This window comes from Crocodylus porosus, unplaced genomic scaffold (assembly GCF_001723895.1).
Source record: "Crocodylus porosus isolate Cpor-Errol unplaced genomic scaffold, CroPor_comp1, whole genome shotgun sequence".
Taxonomy (NCBI): domain Eukaryota; kingdom Metazoa; phylum Chordata; order Crocodylia; family Crocodylidae; genus Crocodylus; species Crocodylus porosus.
This window is the reverse complement of record NW_017728929.1, coordinates 5,660,579-5,686,050: the sequence shown is the minus strand read 5'-3', so window position 1 is coordinate 5,686,050 and position 25,472 is coordinate 5,660,579. Positions and strand designations below refer to the sequence as shown.

The 25,472-nt window shown below is 45.7% G+C and overlaps 1 protein-coding gene across 5 annotated transcripts in view; it reads right to left on the bottom strand.

Moving 5' to 3' along the window:
• VPS8 (VPS8, CORVET complex subunit) overlaps positions 1-25,472 on the bottom strand; it is a 149,964-nt gene that overhangs the window by 8,885 nt on the left and 115,607 nt on the right. For 4 of the 5 annotated variants that reach the window (XM_019542948.1, XM_019542950.1, XM_019542949.1 and 1 more), the window contains 3 exons: positions 23,148-23,228; positions 15,811-15,980; positions 12,503-12,671 (listed from right to left, as the gene is read on the bottom strand). In XM_019542948.1, the coding sequence (XP_019398493.1) occupies positions 12,503-12,671; positions 15,811-15,980; positions 23,148-23,228 (420 nt within the window). The remainder of the gene's footprint in view (positions 1-12,502; positions 12,672-15,810; positions 15,981-23,147; positions 23,229-25,472) is intronic. The other variant, XM_019542951.1, reaches the window with a different exon arrangement.

Genomic DNA, 25,472 nt, shown 5'->3' with positions numbered 1-25,472 from the left:
CCTGAACCTGTTCAGCCTCCACAAGAGAAGGCTGAGGGGGGATCTAGTGGCCTGTTACAAACTAGTCAGGGGGGACCAGCAGGTATTGGGGAAGTCCCTGTTCCCCTGAGCACTACCAGGAGTGACCAGGAATAACGGTCACAAGCTAGTAGAGGGTAGATTTAGGTTAGATAATCAGGAGGCGCTACTTCACTGTTAGGGCGGCCAGGATCTGGAGCCAACTTCTAAGGGAAGTGGTGCTCGCTCCTACCCTGGGGGTCTTCAAAAGGAGGCTAGATAGACACCTAGCTGAGGTCATTTGACCTTGGCTTTCTTTCCTGCCATGGCAGGGGGTCGGACTTGATGATCTGCTCAGGTCCTTTCTGACCCTATCAACTATGAAACTACACAGATGAAGGACCTGGTACTTGTCCCTTTTGAACCTTATATGGTTTTGTTCAGCCCATAGGACCAGCCTGTCAAGGTCTTCCTGAATCCTTGACCTGCCCTCTGATGTGCCTGCTTGTCCCCACAGTTTGGTATTGTCCACAACCTTAATTATTGCACTTTTTACTCTCTCATCCAGGGCATTAATAAAGCTATTAAAGAGCACAGGCCTGAGCACTGACCCATGGGGTACACCCCTGGAGAAAGCCCTCCAGGATGAGGCCACCCCATCAATTATGACTTGTTGGGATTGGCCACTGGGCCAGTTCCCAACCCACCTCACTGTAGCCTGGTCTAGGCCAGTACTCTCCAACTTAGGGGATTTCAAGGGAAACAGTATCAAAGGCCTTACTGAAACCTAGGTAGATGATCTGGCCCATGGACTGGCCTCACACTACTCATGTGACCCATAGGGCCAGGTGAGTTGGAAACCTAGAGCTCAGTTGGAAATTCAGAATGAAAACCTGGCTGCAGACTCACATTTTGTGGCTTTTACCAAGATAAAGAGGCAGCCTTCTGGAGCTCCAGAAGGAAACCCACTTAAATGCAGCTCCTATAACTCCCTTATACACGGTGAATCTTCTTGTAGTGGAGGGTGAAGTAAGTAGGAGGGTGTCAGTGTCTAAGTGGAGAGAGAAGCAGTATTTAACTTGTACAGGCTCAGGTGTTCCCTTGATATTTCTACAGCTGAAAGCAGCCTTTATGGCTCTGCTTCAGCTCTACCAGGTTTCCTGTAACTAAATGCAAACTCATAAAGATACTGCTTCATTTAATCCTCTCTCCTTTTGAAACTCTTACAGGACACAACAGCAAAGGCAGAGAAAGTGGCCACATTTTTAACCACACTTTAGAAGCAGAACCCTGCCGTTTAGGCAACCGAGACAGCAGGGTTGTTATTTCTGCTCTGTAATCTCTACCCTCCCCACTGTCACTGCAGACACTGCCTGAAACTGTGAAGACCATGAAAAGAAACGACTGCACCTTAAACATCTAAAATATTTCAGCTATCAGAAAGAACACAAACCAGAAAAATGCTGGTCTCCTTGGCCGCTAGCCAGCTGCACACAGACACTGTCAAGATACGCCAATCTACATCCTTTGCTGTATCAAAACAAAGGCTGTCTAGGCTCTGCAGGATTAATTAGATAAAACAAGCAAGGCACTTTGAACACGGCACCAAAATATCCAAGACAAACCGGGTTAAAGACAAGACTATGACTTTTTTAATGCATAAGGAATCAAATGAATCACAGCAAAGGGTATGGATCAAATTATTAGATAAAATGGTAAACTGTCAATCGTGATGCCAAATGGGCATACATCCAAGGAATATTTGGGTTCTGTACTTGGAAGGCTGATGCAGAAAAATTATGCAATGATGACAAATGTTTTATTTGGTAACAGTACCTAGGGAGGATGTTAAACAGCATCTATCAAAAGGTAAACCTTTTAAAACAAGCAGGTCAGGATAATTTGCAGCCTACAGCTTCAGAGAGTGTTAAGGGCAGTGCTGTAAGCTGTCAGGGCTGTCAATGTTTGCTATTAGTCTATCTCAGAGTACTGGAGAAGTTGGAGAGGGTGGGGAGAAGGGCTGTGCTCCTGGGATAGCAGAGAGGAGGATTCCAGCAACCAGGCCCATGAGAGACATGCAAGTGAAAGCACGATGAAAGATCCTCACAACTGCACTTTTTGCCATGCTGCACATGCACAGCAGTGGGTGTGACTGTGGGATCCAACAGCAGATCCCATCACACCCCACTGCCAAGGCAGGGGGAGCCCAGGATCTCAATCTTCAATTCCCTCGTGTACCAGCCAGTAGCCAAGCTCTGGTGGCTGGGAGCTCCAGCCCAGCCACATGTTCAATTAATGGCATGATGGAAATCAGCCACAAAGTTAGCACACCTTTTCCATATGATAAAACAAAGGATAAGCCACAAAGTTAGCACACTGTGAATTGCATTAACATGTGGCCAGGTAACAACTTCAGATGTGACTGATTAGTAAATCATATCTTAAATGTAACACCTGCCAGGGGTGGGGTCTAAGTACTCAAACCAACCAAACACTTGGGAGGTTCTCTGTCACTTCCCAGGCCCAAGGCAAGAAGCAGGCAAGGACTATTCTTGGAGAGGCACCTCTGACTTGCTTTGACAGAACAGTTTGCTATTAACAACCTTCATCTGTCATTTAATGCTTCCTCAAGGAAATGGGCAAGCAATCCCAATAGTTTTTGAAAGAAAAATGAAAGTAGGGGTCTCAGCAGGCTGGTGCTTGATTTTAACCCCAGTGACACCCACATTGCACTACAACGTCATGACTTACACTGCATGCTTAAAACACATGTGTTTGAGGATCTTCCTGGTGATTCTGGGCATTAGGATGGCTGGATTCTTCTTTTGAGTTCAATCCCCTTCAAGGGCTATTAAAAAATATATACTGATCTTGCTCTTCAACATGGAGATAAATCAAACACACACGAGCCTCTGCATTCAACCTTAGGGGTTTGAAAGGATGGGATGGCAACTGTGAACTGAATGACATTCTGCAAGCTCCCTAGCAAAGCTCTTTTATTCTATCATGTCTTGCATTTATATAACTCATTTGTCTCTTTCTGTTCACTTTCAGAGCTGTGGGGTAGGGGCTGTTGAATAACTACCCACTCTGTATGGAAAACAGAGACTTTCAATAGACTTACATCAACCAAAAGCCCTGATCTAACCTGACCTGTTTAGGATGTGGGTGCTGACATAGACCCAGCTGTCTGGAGTGGTAGGTAGGGGCTCAGTTCACACTCACTGACAAGGGCAGAGCTACTGTTTAAGTGTGTATCTGCATGCATGTGTGTTGGTAGGGGACTCAGAGTCAGAACAAGGACATGACATCAAAAACAGTACCCGTCATCAAAGCTTCTCTTACTCCCTTGGCATCAGATGATTTCTGAGCTTCAAACCAATGCAAACTGTACAGGCCAGAGTGAAGATATTTGTGCCAGAGAATTCCCTCCATCTCTGCTTTCCAAATGGAGGCTTAGGATGGAAAATTTTAGCACGCTGTTTTCTACCTCCTGTCACTGCAACATCTGAGATTCAGAGTGTCAGCATCATCACACAGAGTAACAGCTACTGAGGCAGGATGGTACAAGTTATTTACAGTCCAGAGCAAACTGGTTTTGTAGTAAATAGTGAAATCCCAGCCATGTGCCCAAGCCCAAGAAAGGTGGATATCAAAAGGGGCATAACAACCTCAGACCTTGGTTATGTTGCCTCTCCCAGCCATTTTGACAGTCACACAGATTGCTCCCTCCCTGCCATCTCTACTGCTGAATGACAGATTTGAGCAGACAGATGAAGACTACCAGTCTCAAGCTAGAGGTACATGTAATAAGCTGTACCAGTGCCTCTGAGATCAGAAGCACAACTGCCAAGCACAATGCGATTCAGCTACACTACAAATAAATGGCGGCAATTGTGATGGATGCAGTCCCTGGAACTGCCAGCAGTTTGAATTCAGCCCAACATCTGTCCCTGTACTTAAGTGGTTCTGCTTCAGCAAAACCTCCTAAATTCTCCGAGGGCTGTAATTGAAGTATTTCATTAAATGGAAGCCATTTTGCTCTAATCATAGGGATATTTCACTTGAATGAGCTATCTAATGGAAGACAAAGAAATTAGCATTAAAAATAAGCCAACTTCCCTGTGCACCAATAGTTCAGAAACATAAAACACACCATGACCTACTGGTTTGCAACATGATTCGGGTTCAGTACTACTTTGGCATTGAAGATTTGACCTTCTTGAGCTCATCTGTTTCTTTACACATGCCACTGCTCTCACGTCACCTGGAGTTGCCACAATATGGCTCCTAGGAGCCTAGGAGAGCCAACCTGTCTGGTCTTGTCTCTAGCTAGTCTAGGGACTGGAACCCTCCCAGTGTGTGGACGTATCTCAAAATAAGGAGTGCTCCTGCAAAACTGGCACCTGCATTCAAGATGTTGGATGCTAGATGCTGAAGGGTAGATCCTACCTTCCAAAAGACACATTTATACTGGAAGGCCAGAAGGGATCATTATGATGATTTATTTTGAGCTCCTTTAGGCTGGACAATTGCACCCAAAGGATTTCTGTATGAAGCCCTTTAAATAGTGATTGAACTACAGCCTCTCTTTTATGCAAAGACTTCTAACCTTGATTTAAAGGCTATAAGCAACTGATGATCTACACAACTGGGAGCAAGCCACTTCCGTGGATAAATCACTGGTATATTTGCATTTTCTCTCTTGATTTAGCTTTGCCAACTTCAGCTTCCAGCCACTGGTGCTCACTATGCATTTTTTTCTTAGATAAAATATCTTTACAGTGTGGTATCTTTCCCCAGGTTCTGTTAAGAGGCTCTTTTGTTCTGAAAAGACATTAAAAAGATGCTCTTATCCTCAATGGCCACAGTTATTTCACTGATAAGAAGCACATGGTACTAGCTGCCTCAATTTCTTTTCTTCTGATTTATATCAACAATGGGAGCAAGTCACTATGGGTGGCACCTTCAGCTGCTTTTGCACCTCTTGCAGGAAATAGTTCCAGTTAAGGCATGGTCTTACTCATGGTGGTATCCTCTGTATGACAGTGAGGTCTAGCTGCTGTAGGTAAGATGGAATGGGACCATCCTGCTTTGCAACACTTGGTACCAAAATGTTTTTGGAACCACACAGGGCTGGGAAGGCTTTGTCTTTCTTGCATCCATAAAACATTCATCAGGGGTCAAGATCATTTTTAAAAAAAACAAACACGCAATGATTAGACACCAGTTGTTTCTAATTTGAATATTTATAATGCTTTTCCTATCTTTTTGGCAACAAAGGACTGCTCGGTGATTCTTGCCTGGCAGGAAGCACATAGAATCATGGAAAACGAGGGTTGGAAGGGACCTCGGGAGGCCATCTAGTCCAACCCTCCATTCAAAGCAGGACCAGCCCCACCTAGATCATCCCAGCCAAGGATTTGTCTAGCCAGGTCTTAAAAACCTTCAAGGATGGAGACATTACAACCTCTTGTTCCAGTGCTTTTCTACCCTCCTGATGAGAAACTTTTTCCTACTATAACCTAAACTTCCCTTGCTACAGCTTGAGGCCATTGCTCCTTGTTCTGTCATCTGCCACCACTGACAACAATCCAGCTCCATCCTCTTTGCAACCAGTCTTCAGGGAGTTGAAGGTGCTATTAAATCACTGCCCAGTCTTTTCTTCTCCAGGCTAAATAAGCCCATTTCCCATAGGCTCTCTTCATAAGTCACGTGTCTCAGCCCCCAAACCACTTTGTCGTCTTTCACTGGACTCTCTCCAATTTGTCCACATCCTTTCTGTAGTGGGGGGGTGCAAAACTGGACACAGAACTCCAGCTATGGCCTCACTAGTGCAGAATAGAAGGAAATAGTTACTTCCTTTGACCTACTGGCAACACTCCTACCAATGCAGACCAGTATGCTGTTAGCCTTCTTGGCAACAAGGGCACACTGCTGGCTCATATTCAGCTTATCATCCACTGCAACTACCAGGTCCTTTTCTGCAGAGCTGCTGCCCAGCCAGTCAGCCCCCAGCCTATACTGGTGCATGGGATTATCCATCATACGTGTAGGACTTTCACTTGTCCTTATTGAATCTCATGAGATTTCTTTTGGTCCAATCCTCCAATTTGTGAAGGAGCAAGTATGGCATAACTCAGACCATTATTACAATGTGGTGCATGCACGCGCACACACATACGTATACAAACATAGCAGCAACGCTTCAGGTGCATGTAATGAAGGTTTGCAGGGATGAACGTAGCCCAAAAGAAATGTGATGCAGGATGTAAGCTGGGTTTTAAAAAGGCAGCAAAGACTCCTGAGAGAGGCACAGCTAGCAGCAGGTCTTGCAAATGGACTGATGCAAATCACAGGAGCCATTTGCTACGGTGGTAACTTGGCAGAAGAGGTCTCTAGTAAAATGCCTCACCCTCTGAACAGTTCTTAAAAGCACTGCCTTGGGAAGTCACATGCTTTGGCAATTGCTCCATATTTAAAATAGATTGAATCCTGAGTATCTGGACGTTTTCTCCTTACAAATAGCACATTTATAACCCCCTTCAGGTGGGATAACCTTCCAAACAAGAACCAGTTTTGTATTCTTCCTCAATCTCTAACCTGACAGACAAAGATTTGTCAGACCTGACAGACAAAGATGGCAGAGGCATTGTAGCTTTCAAGGTGAATGGATTTAGGATGTCAAAGGCAACTATTTCATTTGTAAGCATTTAAGTACAAGATCCAGCTAATGTGCTTTTACTTCCTGTAGCCCAAGTCACTATAAAAGGAATATCAGAGGGAAAAGGTATATTTGCAAAAACTCTGTCTTAAAATGGGTCACTTTTGCTTCTGTCCTTAAAACAAATCTAAAGAGGACAGAAAAGAAGGTCAAATATAGACAGGAATTATGAAATGTACTGAGAGTTTTGAGGAAGATCTGGGGATATACAATGTAGGCTGTGTGAAATGGCACCGTTCTGTTTTGCCTAGAGTTTCGATGGTTCCACAGAACAGTTTCACCTCGAATTTCATTTTGAGTTGAAACAGCTGTTCTGTTCCATCGAAACAGAAAGGCTGTTTTGAGGCTGTTTCAAGTTTCGCTGAGGATGTAGAGTCAGACCAGCTGGGATGACTTCCCACCCCCAGCACTAGATCCTGCTGGTCACAGGAGACAACCCAGCTGGGCTGCTTTCCCGACCCCTGCACTAGATTGTGCCAGGCATGGGAGGCAACCCAGATGGGCTGCTTCCCACGCCCAACCCGATCTAGCACGGGGGTCAGGAAAGCAGCCCAGCTGGGCTGCCTCCCTCCCCCAACACGATTTAGAGCTGCCTCGCCGCCACCTACCAGATCTTGCCCCGGGGACTTTCAGAACGTTTCAACCAGCCTCATTTTCTTTCAAGGCTATTTCGAGGCCTTTTGTTTTGTTTCAATGTTGTTGTTTGACCTCAAAATTGGTCGAAACAGTGCCGAAACTAAAAGGCCAGCGAAATTTCACACAGCTGAATACAATGGTATTCAGAGAAGATCTAGAGCAGGGGTAGACAATGTGTTTTGGCCAGAATGCTGAAAAAACCACAATGGCTACCTTGGAAGGTGCCAGAGTGCCGGCATGCCAGAAAAACAAAAGGGGCGGGGGGGAAATGTACATGGCAGGACGCACTGCATATTAGTATATTTAATAATCATAAATGTTGCCTTTGTTGTTGTGTATTCCTTTTTTGTTGAGCATGTTGCAATGAGAGAGAGAAAAAGAGAGACAAATAAGAGAAAGAGGCGAGAGAGAGAGAGAAAGGAGAGTAGAGAGAGAACCAGACACACGCACACAGAGAACCATGTGCACAAACACAGAGAACCAGAACACACCCAGAACAAACACATGCACACAGTCACACAGGACCAGGCAGAGGCAGACAAACACACAGAACCAGATGCACGGGCACACAGACCTGGGCTCCTGGGCCACTGAGCTAAGTCCGCTCTAAGGCACGCATGCACCCGCCAGTATGGAGCTAATGCCAGAGCCTGGAGCAGATGTTTGCAGCCTCCTGGCTGCAGCCAGCTCAGGCTCTGGGTAGCTGCTGCCAACCACGGCAGGGCTTGCAGCCACCCAGCTGCCTGCTGGGAGCAGCCTGGGCTTCGTGGCTGGCAGCAGCTGCCTAGAGCCCAGGCCAGCAGTGGCATGCTGAGCAAAATGGCCTTGCATGCTGTGCTCAGCACACGTGCCAGGGGTCCCCTGGTCTACAGGAAGGAATGGAAATATTCAGATAAATTTTTTCTTTAAAAAAAACAAAAACAAAAAGAAAAAACTTTCCATCATCTTAGAAAGTACTCAAAAATACAAGAACTGAACTATGTACTGATTATTTCTTCAAGTGCATTTCTGGAAGTCTGCTTTAAAAAGTAATTCTGTAGAGACATTCAGCTAATCTGCAGAAACTGGGAGGCACTTTGCCAGAAAGGAAAACTCTCTCCCCTCTTCCTAGTAGCTCATGGCATAAAGCCTCAAGCCAAGATAATGAATCTGCATCACAATAATAATTTTTTTTTTTTTAAAACAATTCTATCAACACCATCATTTAATGTTCTTCATTCTACCTTGGTCAATGCTAACTTTCCTCCATTTTCCACAAGTGCAGATTGTAAGGGAACTGGTATAAAAAAATTTGCGCACACAGAGCAGAGAGACAAAGAACATTGTCTGTTGGGTTGTCACTTCACATATAAATCTCACCAGCGCTGCAGAATTTAAACTGACAGTCTGTGCTCCAGCAGAGCAGAGTTGGTGCTATGAAATGCACTCCAGATGCTCAGTGGCATTTCCCAGTACCAAGCTATTCCTAATTCACAGCCTGCTAACGAAAACAAACATCTAAATGGAGGGTTTCACAAGGGATTTAAGAAAGGCGCTGGATCAGACCAAGAGATGAATGAAACTAAGTGTTCAGGGCTTCAGGACAGTTGTAATAGAGTATGTTGGTATCTGCTCATAGGATTATATACAAAGCATTACAGAAATGTGAGGGGGTTAGTTTTCCAGTGGCTCAGCAAGGCATGATTTGAAATGGCAGTGCCAAAAGCTTATTTTCTTCCTTAGGCGATGTCATTTTCACTGGACGAAATTTTTGGACATACCACCTAAAACCGAGAAACAGTATGAGATGCACTGGGAAACTACTTGTCCTACCAAAGTGGGGGTGGGGTGGGAAGGTTGTAGAGGGAGGGATCAACTATTAGTGTCTTGGTGTCAGGCAAGCTGTAGAGACTCACTCTACACAGGCACTTCAGCAGAAGCTCTCTGAGTCCCTTAAGTAATTGGGAATGAGGCCAAAAAACAAAAACCCTTGAAGACTCATACAAATAATTACACCCTTTCTAGTGTTTGGGATGACAATATCAATCGTAAAACCTTCAGGAAAGATTAATTTTATTTAAAGCTACAGTCCCTGGTTTTGTGTTTCACCATCTCTGAACCTTGGGAGAGATTACTTTAAAAAAATATTCCACTGACAGAAGATGATCAAATTTCCTTCCAAAATTCTCCTTATCTGACAGAAAATCCCAAGACAGATGCTGGTAATCTGCAAGGGTCCAATGCAGGGGATGCACGTTGTACTCAAGCCTGACAGCCAAATATTGTTGCCTTTCATTCATTTCCTGAATTTGATTTCTTTTTAAATAAATAAATACTGTAAAATTTCAAACAAACTTAATGAGGTGAGGCTTCTGAGTGGAAGGGGCTGGGCATTGGACACTGTGACTGCAAGTCATAAGCAACACAAGCACAATTATGCTAATGCAATTACTGGTCTCCTGATCAGGAGGATTTTGAATACACCATGCTACAGGAGATCAGAGGGGCCTGTAGTCTAATAAATTTTGGCAAACTCTAAACTAATCATAGGCGTCACAGGATGGCAAAATGGTAAAATACATTCTGTACGTGAGAAAGGACATTTCATACCCGACAACTCATCTAACATCTCTCCCAGTCATACAGTCAGTCCAATAAAGGCATCACCAAAAAACTTGTTGCGTCTCAGATATTCCTTGAACCATCAAGGTTACAGCTACACTCCAGCCCTAGTACAAACTACAAGAGGGTGTTCTAGAATGGACATCCCGGTGAAGAGAAATGTCCTTAGAAAGGAACCCAACTACGGCAGCAAAAATGAATACAGATGTTAGAGACAAAAGAGTGTTTCAAGACCAGAATGCCAAAAACTACGCGCGCACACACAAAAAAAGAATCTCTCTCAAGACCATCAGTAAGTGAAAGACCATGAGAGAAGAGCCAATGCTACAATTAAAGAAAGTCAAGGCCAGCTGAGCCTCACGGCTGCACCAGACAGGCTGGCTGAAAGAGTTGTAGTGCTCCTCCATGGGCATGATCAAACAGAAACAAACCGGCTTGGCTTTTCTAATCAAGTGGAACCATGTGGTATCACCATACGATATTATTAGAACCACCATAAGAGTTATTGCATTGCTGCGTCTACTCATTTACCTGAACCTGCAGCAGTTCCCCAGGTGCTGAACTCCAGTGCATGCAGAGACAAAAGGCTTGACAGCCCCCTCGGGGTGTAACCAGGATAGTTCCTCTGCATCTAGCCATCTCTATACCTCCATTTTTATCCCTGGACACTCTTCCAGCCCTATGTCCCGCTCAAGTTAGCCATCTTTCTTCTAGAGTTAAAAAGAGGCTTTTTGGTGACATAAGTTTAATGGCTGGCTTTGTTATTTTTTACCTCTTGCTATTTTAGGTAGGTATGATTTAAAGGCAGCAGTTTACACATTTCCCATGCATTTAAAGGATAAATATCACAAACTTGAGAAAGGGACAGTATGAGCTGGAGGGGACCCTCAGGGCTCCAGCAGGCCAGATCCAGCCTGGGCAAAAGAGAGGAACCACCCTTGAAAGAGCATGTGCCACAGAAGGTAGGGAAATGGTGTGTTTATGATTGTTTGTGTTCTGCTCGCTAGGCCACACTGGGTCTGTCTGGTGTATTAAGAGCATAAGCAATCTGGGGCACAGACTAGTGGCAGTAGCTTCCTCCCTCAGATACTGGCTGAAAAACAACCCATGCCTGAGTGTCTAGAGGCTACTAAAGCAGACAGCACTGAGCTTTATTTATTTAACGAATCATCCACTAAGAAAATTGGGGCCAAAAAGTCATGAGACGTTGCGATAAAATGTCAGTGTCAAGTAACTTTAATTATCAAGAGGCCATTTCTAATATTCTAAATTTTGAGAGTTACAGGAAAAAAAACCCTCTCTCTGTCTTCACCACAGCAGTTGTCAAGTCAATCCCTTATAAAAGTCATAGCAGGATAAAAGAAAGTGCTTAGATTGGAAGTTGGGAGCTTGCTTTAGCTTGGAGGTCACCATCACAAGCACTGTATGCAGGAACTGTTCACTTTTCATTTTCAAAAATAATATATAAAAAGGTTTGGGCTCGGAATTGCTCCACACACAGTGCTAGGGATGTCTCCCTTTCTGTTACTATTAAAGGATTAATACAATACAACTGTGGCGACTCCACTGTGCTCCGATGCATGCCTCAGAGATTACTTCTCAAAAATGTTTGCCTCCTAGCAGAAAGCTTTTTCCTACCTGCTCCTCCCTCCCTCTACAGAAGCTGATGGAAGTTGACTAATGTAGTTAGCTATCTTCTGATCAGAATTGATTTGGTAGAAGGTGGAAGAAAACTTGAGCAAAACACTGTAAAAATGTACTCAGACACTGAATTACTTTGCTTTTAGAAGCTGAAATGCATTAATGGGTGTGCGTGTGTGCGCGTAAGGGGTGGAGGGTGTTATTTTCCAAAGCAAAGTAAATGAACAACATACCTCGATGCAGTTAGGGGAAAAGCCCACAACCCCAGCTTCCTTTGTAGCACTCACCAGCATAACTCTGCTCTTGGAGATGCATTATTCAAAGGGAACATCTTGGCAAGCCATCCATTATTTATTTTTACTTGCAATTTACAGTATCAAGCCAAGGACAAAGTAGGAGTTTGCATACAGACAGTTTATTTCTGGGCTGCACCATACACTGACTTCCTTCAGAGGCTCTTTGCCAACTGAAATCGGTGATGAAACAAACCCATTGTCAGTAAGTTACTGTTTTTATGAGGCTGATGGCATCGCCCTCCAGTACAAAAAGTGCTCAGGCTCATTGAGTTTGGAAAGGGCTAAAAAATTCCATCTTCTGGGCTGGCGGTCCTTGGCCCTGGCAGTCTCTCTCTGAGGTCTGCATCAGGGAATCTGCACAAGATGCTGAAATCTAAATGCAGGGGAACTGGTCCTGATGACCAGGCCCTTGCCCTGATACAGCAGATGAAGCAAGAAACATTTCTACCTAGCAGCCAGCCTCCTTTCTTACACACACTCTCAGGAAATGAAGCTGGGCTCCACATATGGGAGAGGAAGTTCCTCATCTCTTTATCAGTCAAATCTAGACCACTGCAACCAGCTCAGTCTGTTTGTAGTCTGGGAGGACCCCTCCTGTGATGCTTACCTGAGCCAGAGATGTGCTGGTTCCTTTTTTCAACTCTGAGAAGCTCTCACATAGCTTCCCCCCTTTGCTACTGGAGTTACATTTGTAGCATGTCCATCTCATCAGCCCTTGGGTTTCCAGGCCACACTCTTTGCTCAGCAGGCAGAGGGAGTGGTAGAGATGGCCACAGCTGTGAAAACAAGGGAGGAAACCATTTAGCATATTTCCCAAGCAGGGTAATACTGCATGGGTATTTACCTGAGTGAATAAAGCAATGATTGAAAAGGAGATTTCCAATCCAGGGAAAAACCTACCTCCCCAAGGCCTGCTTACCTGTAATGTCAATACACAGAACAATACTGCTTCCACGCATCACCCCTGGGCAAAGTCACACACACAACAGCCCAGCTAGAATCACATTTGCTGACAGAGGTACAGCAGGACACAGGGGTAGGACCTCTAGCACTGAAGACACAAGGACCCTGTCCTGGCTTTTCAACGACCCCTATTCAGAAGCAAGTGTTTCATGGACAAGAGACTGGAAGTGTGGGATCATGGTCACAAGGTCTTTGGAGAACCTTGGTTACAGGTAAAATACCTTTAATTACTGAACGATGGTCCCTGATGGAGATCAATGGCCCCATGTGAGAGATCAACCGTGACACAAGGCAGACCGTATCATGCTTGCATGGCTCTGTTCCTTCCCTCCTGAGAGATGCTACAGCAACGGCCCCTACCCTTTTTTGTTTTCTGGGCAAAGACCACACTCCTCATCTACTGGGGCAACACATATCTGTGGCAAGCAATAATTTTCTGTGGCAGCAAGCAACACTGAAGGGTCTTGCAGGTGAGCTCTGGGTTGGGGACCACTGCTCTAGGGGATGGCATTGGACTGTTGCACCTCCCTGTCTTAAAGTCTCTTGCTATTTCTTGGCTGTTGTTCCCTCCATCCATGGATGGGACCATACACTGAGTATTCATCTTTGTAGGGTCCTTTAGTATGACAACACCCAGCAGTATGTCTTCATCTCTTCCAACCCTGCTACTGCAGTTCAGACAACCTCACCAGACTCTCATGAAAACCAAGACAGATGAAGGGCTAGCTGGCTGAGACTTAGCCCTGAGAAGAACTGGATGAATTTACTCACCTAATCATTACTATGCAAACAGTCCTCATGGTGAGTTTTGCTGCCCTCATCTGGGGGGCAGAGTCAATAGGACTTGCCAAACTGTCCACCTAGATCAATATCCTGCCTGCCAGTGGTAGAGAACCCAGTGCTTCAGAGAAAGCAGCCAAAAAATATTCCATAATGAGAAATTATGAGCTGAACTCTTCACAGTTCTGGATGTTTTGGATGTTCTCATTATGCACAAGGCACATGCTGCCACTGAAGGCAGTGGGAGTGGGCAGGCAACTGCTGAACACCTGGGAAAATCCTATCAAAACTCTTTCTGTTATCTGCCTCTTCCCATCATCCTATTCAGAATGTCCTAGACAATTCCTCTCTTTGTACATCCAGGATAACATTTACAAGTCCTTTCTGCAGAGAAGGACCAAGGCTTCTGGTAGGTAGCAAACAACTCTGGAGTCAGTACTGGTGTTTCACACCACTTGTTGGTTCAAAGACAAGACTCCCATTTGTTATATTTTATCAAATCCAATCCTGGAGTCCTCCCCCATTTTTTTTTTAGGAGGCATTACCCCTTAAAAGGCAACAGACTGCCATCTCCTCTGTGCATGACCTGAACTACATCCTCAAGTAACAGGGATGAGTTTGTGCCTCTGGTCAACGTATTACATAGTCGTTGTACTCTCACTGCCACAGGCAGTCTTAAAAGGGCTAACCAGCCTGCTGGCTGAACCATGCTGATAACTAGGTGCGCTCCCCAGCTGAATAGCCTTGCATCTGCCAGAGGTATGTAGTCTAATTAAATTAAAGATTGTCCTTTGCCCACTTCAGGCATTACTAGGAACAATGAGGCCCCTTCCTCTGGGATCAGCACTCTCTGTGGGTGGGACTGGATGCTAGGGACTGAGGCAGGGATAAACATCTGGAAAAGGCTTAACACGGAAGCAGTTCAACCAACCATGCCAAAGCTCTATGCCCAGGGGACTGAGGGGATCAAACTCTTTGGGACTCAAGGGACAGATCAGTGTACCAGTACCCTGATGTGGCCATGCCTCAACATCCCTTCTTCAAAGCTAAACCCAGCTGAAACAGTTACTGTGCAGTTCCTTTTCCTAGAGCGCTCCCCAGTCCTGCAAGGCTGTTCTTCCCAGTCCACCACTGAAAGCCTCCCAGCTGAGTCACCTCCTGCTCCAGCTTCCTGTCCTGGGCTCACTGACCTTTTCCACTGGTGTCACAGGTTTGTGGAATTTTGCATGTACCCAGAGGAATGGGTGACAACATGGGACCCTAACAAACTCCATATATGCCAACAAAGCATGGCTGGAATGGGTTAGTCAGGGATGATCCAGCCTTGAGCAGGGGGCTGGAACAGATGACTACCTGAGGTCCCTTCCAGCTCTTTCCTACAATCCTATGAACTCCAACAACAAAGACATGATTGTTTCTCTCCTTTATTTATGCCTTTCACAGGCAGATTCCAGCTTCAGAGAACGGCAGAAACACTTTGCCAAAATACATGCTGGCATAGGACTCTGTCTACAACCCCTGTGTTGGCATAAAACATTTCCTAGAGCACTCTGCAACTCCCCTAAAGGCTGCAGGCACTGGGACACAGTGAAGGAACAGGAACAGGCCTTCAATTCTGCCACAAAAGCAAAATAAATGACTTTCCTCACAGCGGGGGGCAGCTTTGTGTCTTCTGTAGCAAGCTTCAGCACTTCCCAGTCTCTGTTCCACTTTTCTTTGTCTGCCTGATGATCTGAACGTACATGACTACGGCTGGTGGAGGCACACCCACGCTAGCTCAGGTATGATAACAGCCTAGTCGTGGCAATGCAGAGCTCTCTGCAGGCTGCAAAGTGCTACTGGAAAAAATGGACAAGCTCTTGGGACGATTTGGAGCACAGGGCTCCACTGCTATCACTTTGGAGTGAACTAGTGCAAAGCTGGAGTGAGCTACTGCACCTTTCACTGCAGGGAGAATGTACCCATAGATTGCGAGCACTTTGTTGGCACAGTGGCTACCATGATGAGATCTGATCTTGGCCAAGGTCTATATGGTCTGGAGGCTGGGTAAGAGTTTAGGGGAGTTCCTGTTTCAAATCAAGTAAGTTTCTCCCATCTTTTATTTCCCATTGGCCCTTTTTCTCAGCCTTATTTTGAACACACACACACACACACACACGTCTCTATGCTTACCTGAAGACAATGATTTCATCAGCAGTCTCTTGCCTTCTCTTGTATTGCTGCAGACAGATACAACAATAATCCTGTTTCGGGGTCAGCCCTCTGGTGACAGAGGCTCTCAGGTTGCAAAGGGACCAGTGGAGATCATGGTTTAGGAGGTTAGTGGTAGTCTCTAGAAGGGTCTGTGCAGGAAGACAAATGCACACAATAGTGAAGTCGTGTATCCTCTCACCATGCTGCAGACATTTGTCACACGACAGTTCATCATTTTGAGCACCTTACAAAATAAAGAGCAAAGGTGCAGCTTTTCCTTATGCATACCCTAAGTGCCACCCTGCTAATACACAGCATCCCTTTTCCCCTCCTCAGGATAGGTTAACAGAAACAACAGCTTTCCCCCTTTAGAGAAGTAATTACAGTGCTCATTTTAATACTCTTGAACAGAATCGCTGAAAAACAGCTGCAATACTCCAGGCTTCCCTTGTCCTCGACCTTTCTAATAAACTGTCTGCACAAGGCTATTCCTCACATCCACCATTTTATTGAAATTACATGGAAGATATAGATGAAGTAGGAGCTGTAAGCCCAAATACACTCCACTCTTCAAGTATGAAAATACTAAGAACTGCAGTCTCCCAGGATACGGACAATTCTGCCTGGCTGAGTTGTATGCCATTACAAAGTTAAGAACCAGGGGCGTTTTACTGTGAGGAATATGTTTCCCAGGCTGCTGTATACTCAGTTCTGTTTATGATCTCAGAGCACACATGGAGAGGCCTATTAAATAGGAATGAACATTGTTCAAGCCCCACACACCACCTACAAACATTCTGCTTGGGGTTTGTTTTTTTTTTAGAGCTCCCACAGCACCGTCAGGAGGAGAAATCACCAGCATTCTTCCCAGACACAAGTTCAAAGCACTCGTTACAGACCTGGGAGCTCTGTCATGCCCATTACCTGCAAAGGATTTTGAAAACTGAGCACCACTTATGCAATTCTGAGGTTGCTGGAACATCACCTTGTGATGTGGTTGCACAAACTATTATACCTCTCTCGAGGTGGGAGATTGTTAAAGACTGGTTAGATCGCTGTATAAGGAACATTGCACAAGCATCAATGCCACAAGGTCCAGGAGACTGGCATTGCAGGTCTGGCTTACTAAATATCGAGACAGAGGAAAAATCAAAATGCAGTGGGTGAGCAAACACAGTGCACTGAAGTGTCCTAAAAGAGAAAGACTCAACTCAATCCAAGGCCTTGAAACTACAGGGATGACAACTATTTCCATCACTAACATATGGATAACAGTTGGCATGCCATGATGGCAACCTACAAGGAAAAGCTGAAAATAGAAATTATTTTTAACATTTAGTCAGTAGTTTATTATTGATATCGATTTTAAAGTTAGCCCTACTCCAAAAGGAGCTGAAGAATCAGGGTAAATTGGGAGCTGGTGCACAAATTCGAAACTTGGCACTACATGCACCTCTGAATCTGGAAGCTCCTCTTCTTTTTTCTAGTGGTTCTGCTCTGGAGACAGCCTTTCCCCCACAAACCACCTTTATCCCTTGGAGGGAGATGGGTGGTCTGCTCAGGGCTCTCCATTTGAGAGATGGCCTCAGCTACAGCTGTGGAGGAAGTCTAGCACAAGTAGGCAAGACTCCCTCTAGACAATCTGAATGGCAGGCTTGAGCTCTGTTAGCCCTAGCCTTGCTCCTGTGACATTGCAGAGAGGTTTCCTGTCTGATGGAGATGCAAAGTGGCAGTCAGATGCTACAGTGGAGTCCTCTTCCAGTGATGACAAAAAGGTAAAATCCTGAATGGTAACAGTCTTTCTACCTAGCGGTGAGTCAGGAGGAGGAGCCCAAGGTCCTTTTTGTCACAGAATGAACCACAGGAAGAGACATCTGAGCCCCGGGATTCATGACATAATGGAGAAGACTGAAGACTTCAAAGCAGAATGGAGCCAAGAGACCAAGAGAGGCCCACTCTGTGGCCTGCCACAACTCGCACAAAGCCCTGTGGGGTGGGAATTCTTACAGGGAGAGATGAGACCGTCCAACAGAGGGACTCAGGCCGAGGGAGATGGCGTTCTCTGGGGAACACGTACAAATCAGTGCTCTGATTGGAATAAGAGCAATGTCATAAGTGAGGCCCCTCCTCCATTTGCCTCAGAGGGTGATATCAAAATAATTTATTGTGGGCTTGAATCCAAACACTGGATAAAAAAAAAAAAATCTTAAAAGATGAGAGTACCCAAACTAGGAACCCGTGCACAAGAACCAGTGGAGGGTCACTGGTGCTCTTTACTCTCAACAGCAAGACAGTGCAACAGCAACATCTTGCTTCTGAAAGGAAGGCGCCTCATGCAAGTGCATGTCAGTTCAATACAATGGTCCTCTTCTCCTCTCCTCGGGATTATTTAAGAGCATAAGGTCCCACCAGGTTAACTGGCAGAAGTATAAGGCACTTCACAAAACTGCACAGACTGTGTCGCTGGGCTCTTAAAGGGACAGAACCAAAAGGGGACAGCATGTTCTCAATGCTGCCAAATCACGGCAGATCAGAAGCCACCTGCCACCAAGAGCTGATGCAGTTTCCAACTGACCCTGACAAACAAAAGAGACAATTATTCTTCACGCTCATTGCTTTTAAATTGGAAAGAGTCCAGCAGATGGCAACAAAAATGGTCAAAGGTCTTGGGACATGATTTACAAGGAGAGACTGAGGGAACTGGGCTTATTTAGCCTGATGAAGAGAAGACTGAGATAGGATTTAATAGCAGCCTTCAGCTCCCTGACAGGTTGTTCCAAAGAGGATGCAGCTGGGCTCTCAGTGGTGGCAGATGACAGAACAAGGAGCAATGGTCTCAAGTTGCAGCAAGGGAAGTTTAGGCTGGGTATTAGAAAAAACTCTCTCATTAGGAGGCTAGTAGAGCCCTGGAACAGGTTACCCAGAGAGGTTGCAGACTCTCCCCTTCCTTGGAGGTTTTTAAAATCCAAGCAGACAAAGCCTTGGCTGGGAGGATCTAGTTGGGGCTGGTCCTGCTTTGAGCAGCAGGTTGGACTAGATGTGACCTCCTGAGGTCCCTTCCAACCCTCATTCTATGGTTCTTTGACTCTAAGTGATCCTTGTTGGACAAGCCTACATGTGGGCTGTCAGTCTTCTCAGTTATCACTGCCAGACACCAGGATCAGGCAGTTAACCCGACAGATTATCAGCAACTGGTAAAAGTAACCAACTGCTATTTACTCCCTGCCTCCAGGTCCCAAGCGACTCAGAGAAGTCAAAAGGGAAATGGGGACCTAATTCCTTGAGAAGAAAGTGCCCTTCAAGCCCCATCTCCCTGGGAGAGGAGGACAGGATGAACACAAAGGTGTCCCTCATGCCCAGGGTTTTTCTTCAGAGCCAGGAAGCGGTGAATCCAGACAGTGTTTATTGGCATCCCCCCATCACTCCTCTCTTCCTCCTTACCCCCCACTTTCAGACATACTCCATACAGGAACAGTAGCAGAAGCAGGAATACAGGAATGAGAGGTTCCTCCTCTCCAATGGGTGCCCCTGGGTGCTTCCTGCCAGCCAGGGAGCAAGTGGGGAACAGGGGACCCACCCACTGTTGCTGCCCCCTGCTGAGCTCAACTGCAGCCCCTCACAACCCTCCCAATCCCTTTCATAGGGGGAAGGGGCTCCAGAGATGCTGCAGCTGGGCTCAGCAAGGGACAGCAGTGGCAGGTGGGTTCCCCTTCCCCATGCTTGCTCCCCTGGCTGGCAAGAAACATCCCGTAGACCAGGCAGCAGAGGAACCCAGATTCTGTCACCACTGTTCCCAACTGGTGCAGGGCAGGAGCAGCTCCACCCTCCTTATCTTACAGAGCCAGGTGAACGCAGCAGGAAAGGAACTGGGTTCTTCTAGAGGTGATCCAATACAGGCAGGAAAGGCCTGTGCATTGTAATCAGCTTCTCCCTGAGGAACACTAGTTTGTCCAAGGAGGAGGGTGGAGCACTGTAGGGGCCTGGGCTGCCATCTGTTAACAGGTCTGGAGGATGATGTGTGGGTCTAAGCAACCAGCTGTTCAAGAATGCAGAGGGTTAGAGTCTGGCCACATCCTTCCTCGCCCAGATTTACTGTGGGCACCGCTCCACTCTCCACAGGAAGCTGACTGGTTACTCACCTCAGGGAACAACAGCCACGTGCAACCAAGTCAGATTGGGTCTATCCATTCAGTGCCCTTCCTCACTGGCAGTGACTTCCAGTGGGGTGAAGCAGCTGGCCACCTTTTGGGGGAAGTGCACCTCATTTGCATCCAGGATGCACAATCCCAGCAGCTAACCCTGGAGTTCACATCCAGATTATGCACTGCCAGTGGGACACAAGGGGACTGCCAATGAACTTAACTTCTTGAGTTCAAAGCAGTGCTGCTGCAAAGAGCATTTTGGTCTGGAACCTGCAATTTTGGCAGTATGGCAATATGGGAAGGGCACAAAAGACTCCAAACTTTACACTTATTATCAATTCTTGTCATCTTCTTGGATGTGGGTGAAGATAAGCTGACTTGCCATATGTGGGAATGTACAATACCCTTACAGCAATATGAGCAATTGCTTATGTGGCAGCAAACACTAAAACCCCCCCACCCATAAACAAAGAGTTGTCTCCATTATTTTTTTCAGCATCAGGTAAACAATGTGGACTGAATGCAAGGTTGGATAGTAGTAACAGAGAAAGGGGGAGAAAGGAAGGTCAGGGGCTCAGTCTGATGTCTGCTAAGGTCCAGATAACAGCTGGAATATCCACAAAGTGATATCTGGAAGATGGGCTGAGGAAGACAGGTATGGAGTAGAGAGATAACATGCACTGTTTGACAAAGAAGAATCAGACTCCCAGGGACACACTTCAGTCAGAGTCCAGTTTCATACACTGCCTGCTAAAAATCTATGAAAAGAAATCAGACAAAAGTTAGCCTGCATGTCCCTTGAATATAATACAAGGAAACGGCTGAATGGCTCCATGACAATACCAAACACCTGCCCCAAATGACATATCCATGGTTCAGGCCCTGGGAATCTTGCTGATCTACTGAAGGATCATGTGGTGTTAAAGTAGTCAGGCATCCCCAATTTGCCCCAGAGCACAGGTTCCTGGGATGAAGGGGACAGCTGTACTGTATAATCAGTATTAGGAGGCAGTAGAGGATGAGATGGGGAAGGGGTGGCTGTGCTGTATAGTGAGAACTAGAGCTGATCTTAACTCTTTGCTGTTTCTCTTCAGTTATAAGTTATGCAGGAAGGCTAATTGTTTGAGACCCTGTCTGGGACTCCCTATGGAGCGAGGTAGGGTTGATCCCATGTGTATGAAGTTTATCCCTGATGGAAGGCGAGTGACTACATCTACCAGACATGGTATGGGGTGGAGGGAATAACAATGGGCTGACAGAGAGCTGTGGGCTGGGAATGAGAGGTACAGGCAGAGTTTGAAGTACGGGAGAGAAAGCTTAAGGCCAAGAGCTACAGCCATAGCTAGAACTCAGACGCCAAAAAACCCACAGAGAAATCAAAACACGTATACCCCATTTTAAGTAAATTTCAGTAGACAACCTAAACTACATCCACCTCCACATGTGCTGAAGTGTAGGAGAATATATGCATCACAACTGTTCAAGTGACAACCTGTTTAAGAATAATTTATCCAACTTCCTTCTCCTGTCTCATGGAACTAAAACAAATATATACCATCAGCGCTTTCATTCTTAATAACTTACTGTGTCAGGAACATACCACTCTTCTTCCAGACAATACCAGGTAACTTCTGTATCATAAAAAACAAGGATTGGAAGGGACCTCAGGAGATCACGTGTAGTCCAACCTACTGCTCAGAGCAGGACCAGCCCCAAGTAGATCATCCCAGGCAAGGCTTTGTTTAGCAGGGTCTTAAAAATCTCCAAGGATGCATGGATAGTGCACAACCTCTGGGTAGCCTGTTCCAGTGCTTCACCACCCTTTTCATGAGAAATCTTCCTAATATCTCACCTAAACTTCCCTTGCTGTAACATGAGCCCATCGCTCCTTGTTTTGTCATCTGCCTCCACTGAAAACAGTCCAGCTCCATCCACTTTGGAAACACATTTCAGGTAGTGAAAGTCTGCAATTAAATTCCTCCTCAACAGTGGTGATGCGTAGGGGGTACACGTGGGGGCACGTGCACCCCCTGACATTGGCCACCACCGACACTCCCAGTGGGGTCTGAGGACGGTCGCTGATTGGCAGGCTGATGCCCCCAAGATTGTGGGGGCACAGAGAGAAGCACCGCTGGCACTTGTTGGTTTGCCGCCAGCTGCTTGGTACCCCCTGCTGGTCAGCAATCAGCTGCTGGTGCCTCCCCAGTATCAGGAGGTACCAGTTGCCCATGCCCCTCAGTCTTTTCTTCTCCAGACTAAATAAGTTCCCTCAGCCTCTCCTCAGAAGTCATGTGCCCCAGCCCCCAAACCATTTTCACTTCCCTCCGCTGGACTCGCTTCAATTTGTCCACATCCTTTCTGTAGTGGAGGGCCCCAAACTGGACACAATCCTCTAGATGTGGCCTCACCAGTGCTGAATAGAGAGGAATAATCACTTCCCTTGACCTGCTAGCAACACACCTACCAATGCAGCCTAGCATGCCATCAGCCTTCTTGGCAATAAGGGCACACTGCTGGCTCATATTTAGCTGACTGTCCAGGTTCTTTTCTGCAGAACTGCTGCCCAGCCAGTCAGCCCCCAGCTTGTACCAGTGCAGGGGATTGTTTCGTCCTAAGTGCAGGACTTTGTACTTGTCCTAATTGAACCTCAGGAGATTTCTTTTGGCCCAGTCCTCCAATTTGTTGAGGTCACTCTTAATCCTAACCCTACCCTTTAGCATATCTACTCCCCGAGCTTGGTATCATCTGCAAACTGGCTGAGGGTGCACTCCATCCTTCTTCCAGATCACTGATGAAGATATTGAGCAAAACCAGCCCCAGGACTGACACCTGGGGTACTCCACTTGATGCTGGCTGCCAACCAGACATTAAGCCTGCCAATCGAGCCAGTTTTCTATCTACCTTATAGTCCATTCATCCAACCTGTAGTTCCTTAGCTTGCTTGCAAGAATGTTGTGGGAAACCATATCAAAAGGCTTGTTAGCAGTCAAGGTACATCACATCCACTGCTCTTCCCACATCCACAGAGCCAGTCATCTCATCATAGAAGGCAATCAGGTTGGTCAGGCATGACTTGCCTTTGGAGAATCCATGCCGACTGTTCCTAATCAAATCACCTTTTCCTCCAAGTGCTTAGTCACTGAAGGGCAGCATGAGAAGACGCATACAACTTACCTGCTCATAGTTAAACGTATCCAGCATCCCCAGTACAAGTCCTTGAATTTCTCCAAGTTTCCCTTTACCATAAACAGGATCCTGCATCAATAAATAAATAAAATAAATCTGCAATTAAATAAAGAATACAAAGCATGGCAGTTCACACCATTACATTTTTATTCCCACAGGGTGCCATGGCAGATTACCAGTTGCTATTAAAAGGTCAGTGTTTAGCTACTACATGAGTTTATCAGAAACACCTGTTCCCTCCTGTACGGGAGGGCAAAAAATCCCCAAGAGATTCTGACATCTTAATGGTAATTACTCTACTAGAATCAAGAAAGACCACTTAGATTACATTTTGCAGAACCATGAAGCCTGAAGCTACAGATTAAAGATTTTCCAAAGAGCATGAACTCAAGTTGTTATTTTGCTACTTTGTATTATAGCGTCTCCAAAATAAAACCAGAGAAAGTTAATTTTCATGCAAATTCCTAATGAAGAAGATAGCCTTAACAGAGCAAAGCATAGATCAGGACTGGGATCTTTCCATCTACTACCACAGAGATATGAATAGCAGCAATTTTACAACTTCATTAAGACAAAAACATTCCCACAAGAGTGGAGAGAAACTACACAGAAATGCCAGATGTCCTCTATACCTCAAGAGAAAGGAACACTGTTCCCTATGCCTGCTGGCAGGTTAGCAGTACTGCCACCTTTTGCCTTCTAAAAGAATGAAAAAGCACAGCTGAGTGCCAAGGAAGAAGGAGGAAACACTATTTCCAAGATATACGAGACAGATGTCATCTCTACACTGCAGATCTTTCTAAAAGGGACATGTTTCCTATGCCAAAATGTCAAACATAGACAGAATAATCTCTTTGCTTCAGGTTGCTGTTTTTTTAAAGTCATGTCATTGCAGTTCAATAGAGGCTCACCATTCAATCAAACCCATTTCCTCTGCTACAGTCCGCCTGGTTTTCAAGATAAAAAAGAACTCATTTTACGCAGTGATGAAACAAGAGCACACAAGATAAATGCATTGTATAAAAGAAATAAGAGAACAACCACAATATTACTCCTAAAAGGACAAATATGAAGAAACACTGAAATCAGCTGATGACTTCAGATACATATAATGAGATGTACAAAGTTGTGAGAAATCAAACATTTCACTTAACAGACTAAAATTAGAAGCAGTCAAATACCTAAAAAGGTTATCTGGGTAGTCCAAAAATCTGGTCAGGTACAATAGAAACTTCTGCAGAAAAGCACTCAGTAGCAAATTATGGTATTTGCCCAAATCCAAGATGACTCTAAATTCAAGACACCCCACCGCCCCCTTACATTCTATGCAAGGAAAATGTATAAATTTGTTCCAACTTTCCATCTAATTATGGGAGGGTCACCTTAAATTCATCCTCCTTATTGCTGCAGTGAGGAAAGCAGTGGCAGGGGTGAGTCAAACACGTTGACACCTTACCCCTGACATCTACCCCCATGCTGCCTGCCTCCCCACCCCCTTGCCCCATCTGCCCCACGTTTCCCCCACTCCTGCAGCCTTTCCACCCCCCCACCGCCACTTACCCTCCAGCCCCACTCCAGCACATTCTTGCTCTAGCCTCAGCCCAGCCTGCTAGCAGTGGCAGCTGCACCCTGACCTCCATGGCTTGGCCAAAGATGCTGCTGCTATGTCAGCTGTTCCTTGCTCCATATGCCAGGCATGGAGCAAGGGAGTAGATGGGGGACAGACAGCAGCAGCAGCTGCCTCTCCCCTGCTGCTACTCTGTACTCGATTCCAAGATGAGGGGCTATTTCACACCCCAAATGTTAAATGGGGGAAATAACCTCATCTTGGAAGTGGGTAAATACAGTAGCTGTGCAGCAAAAATCAGATGCAAGATTAAAGCTGAAAAACTGTTTATAATGGTAGGTTTGCTATTTTTGGCCTGGTTGGATTTGGTGCAAACATAATGCAGCTACCCCTACATATACCAAGCACAGACCACCACAAATGAATCTGACAGCCAACAGACAGTGTGGATGGTGATGGATCACAAATATGGTCACAGGAGCTTACTGACTTATGCAAGCAGAATTATTGCCTCTATAAACTACATGAGAAAATAAGCATGACAGAACAGAGTAACAGATACACTAGGCTCACACTGCAACCTGCTGAATGCTAATAATTCTGGCATTTAGTTCATTATTAAAAGACAGCATCCAAATGAACTTGGCATTTTCCAGGCACTTAGGACAGGCTGTGCTCTGAGTTACTCGACTTTTTAAGGGCTGTGTGTGTGTGTGCGCGCGTGTGTGTGTGGGCGGGGGGGCGGG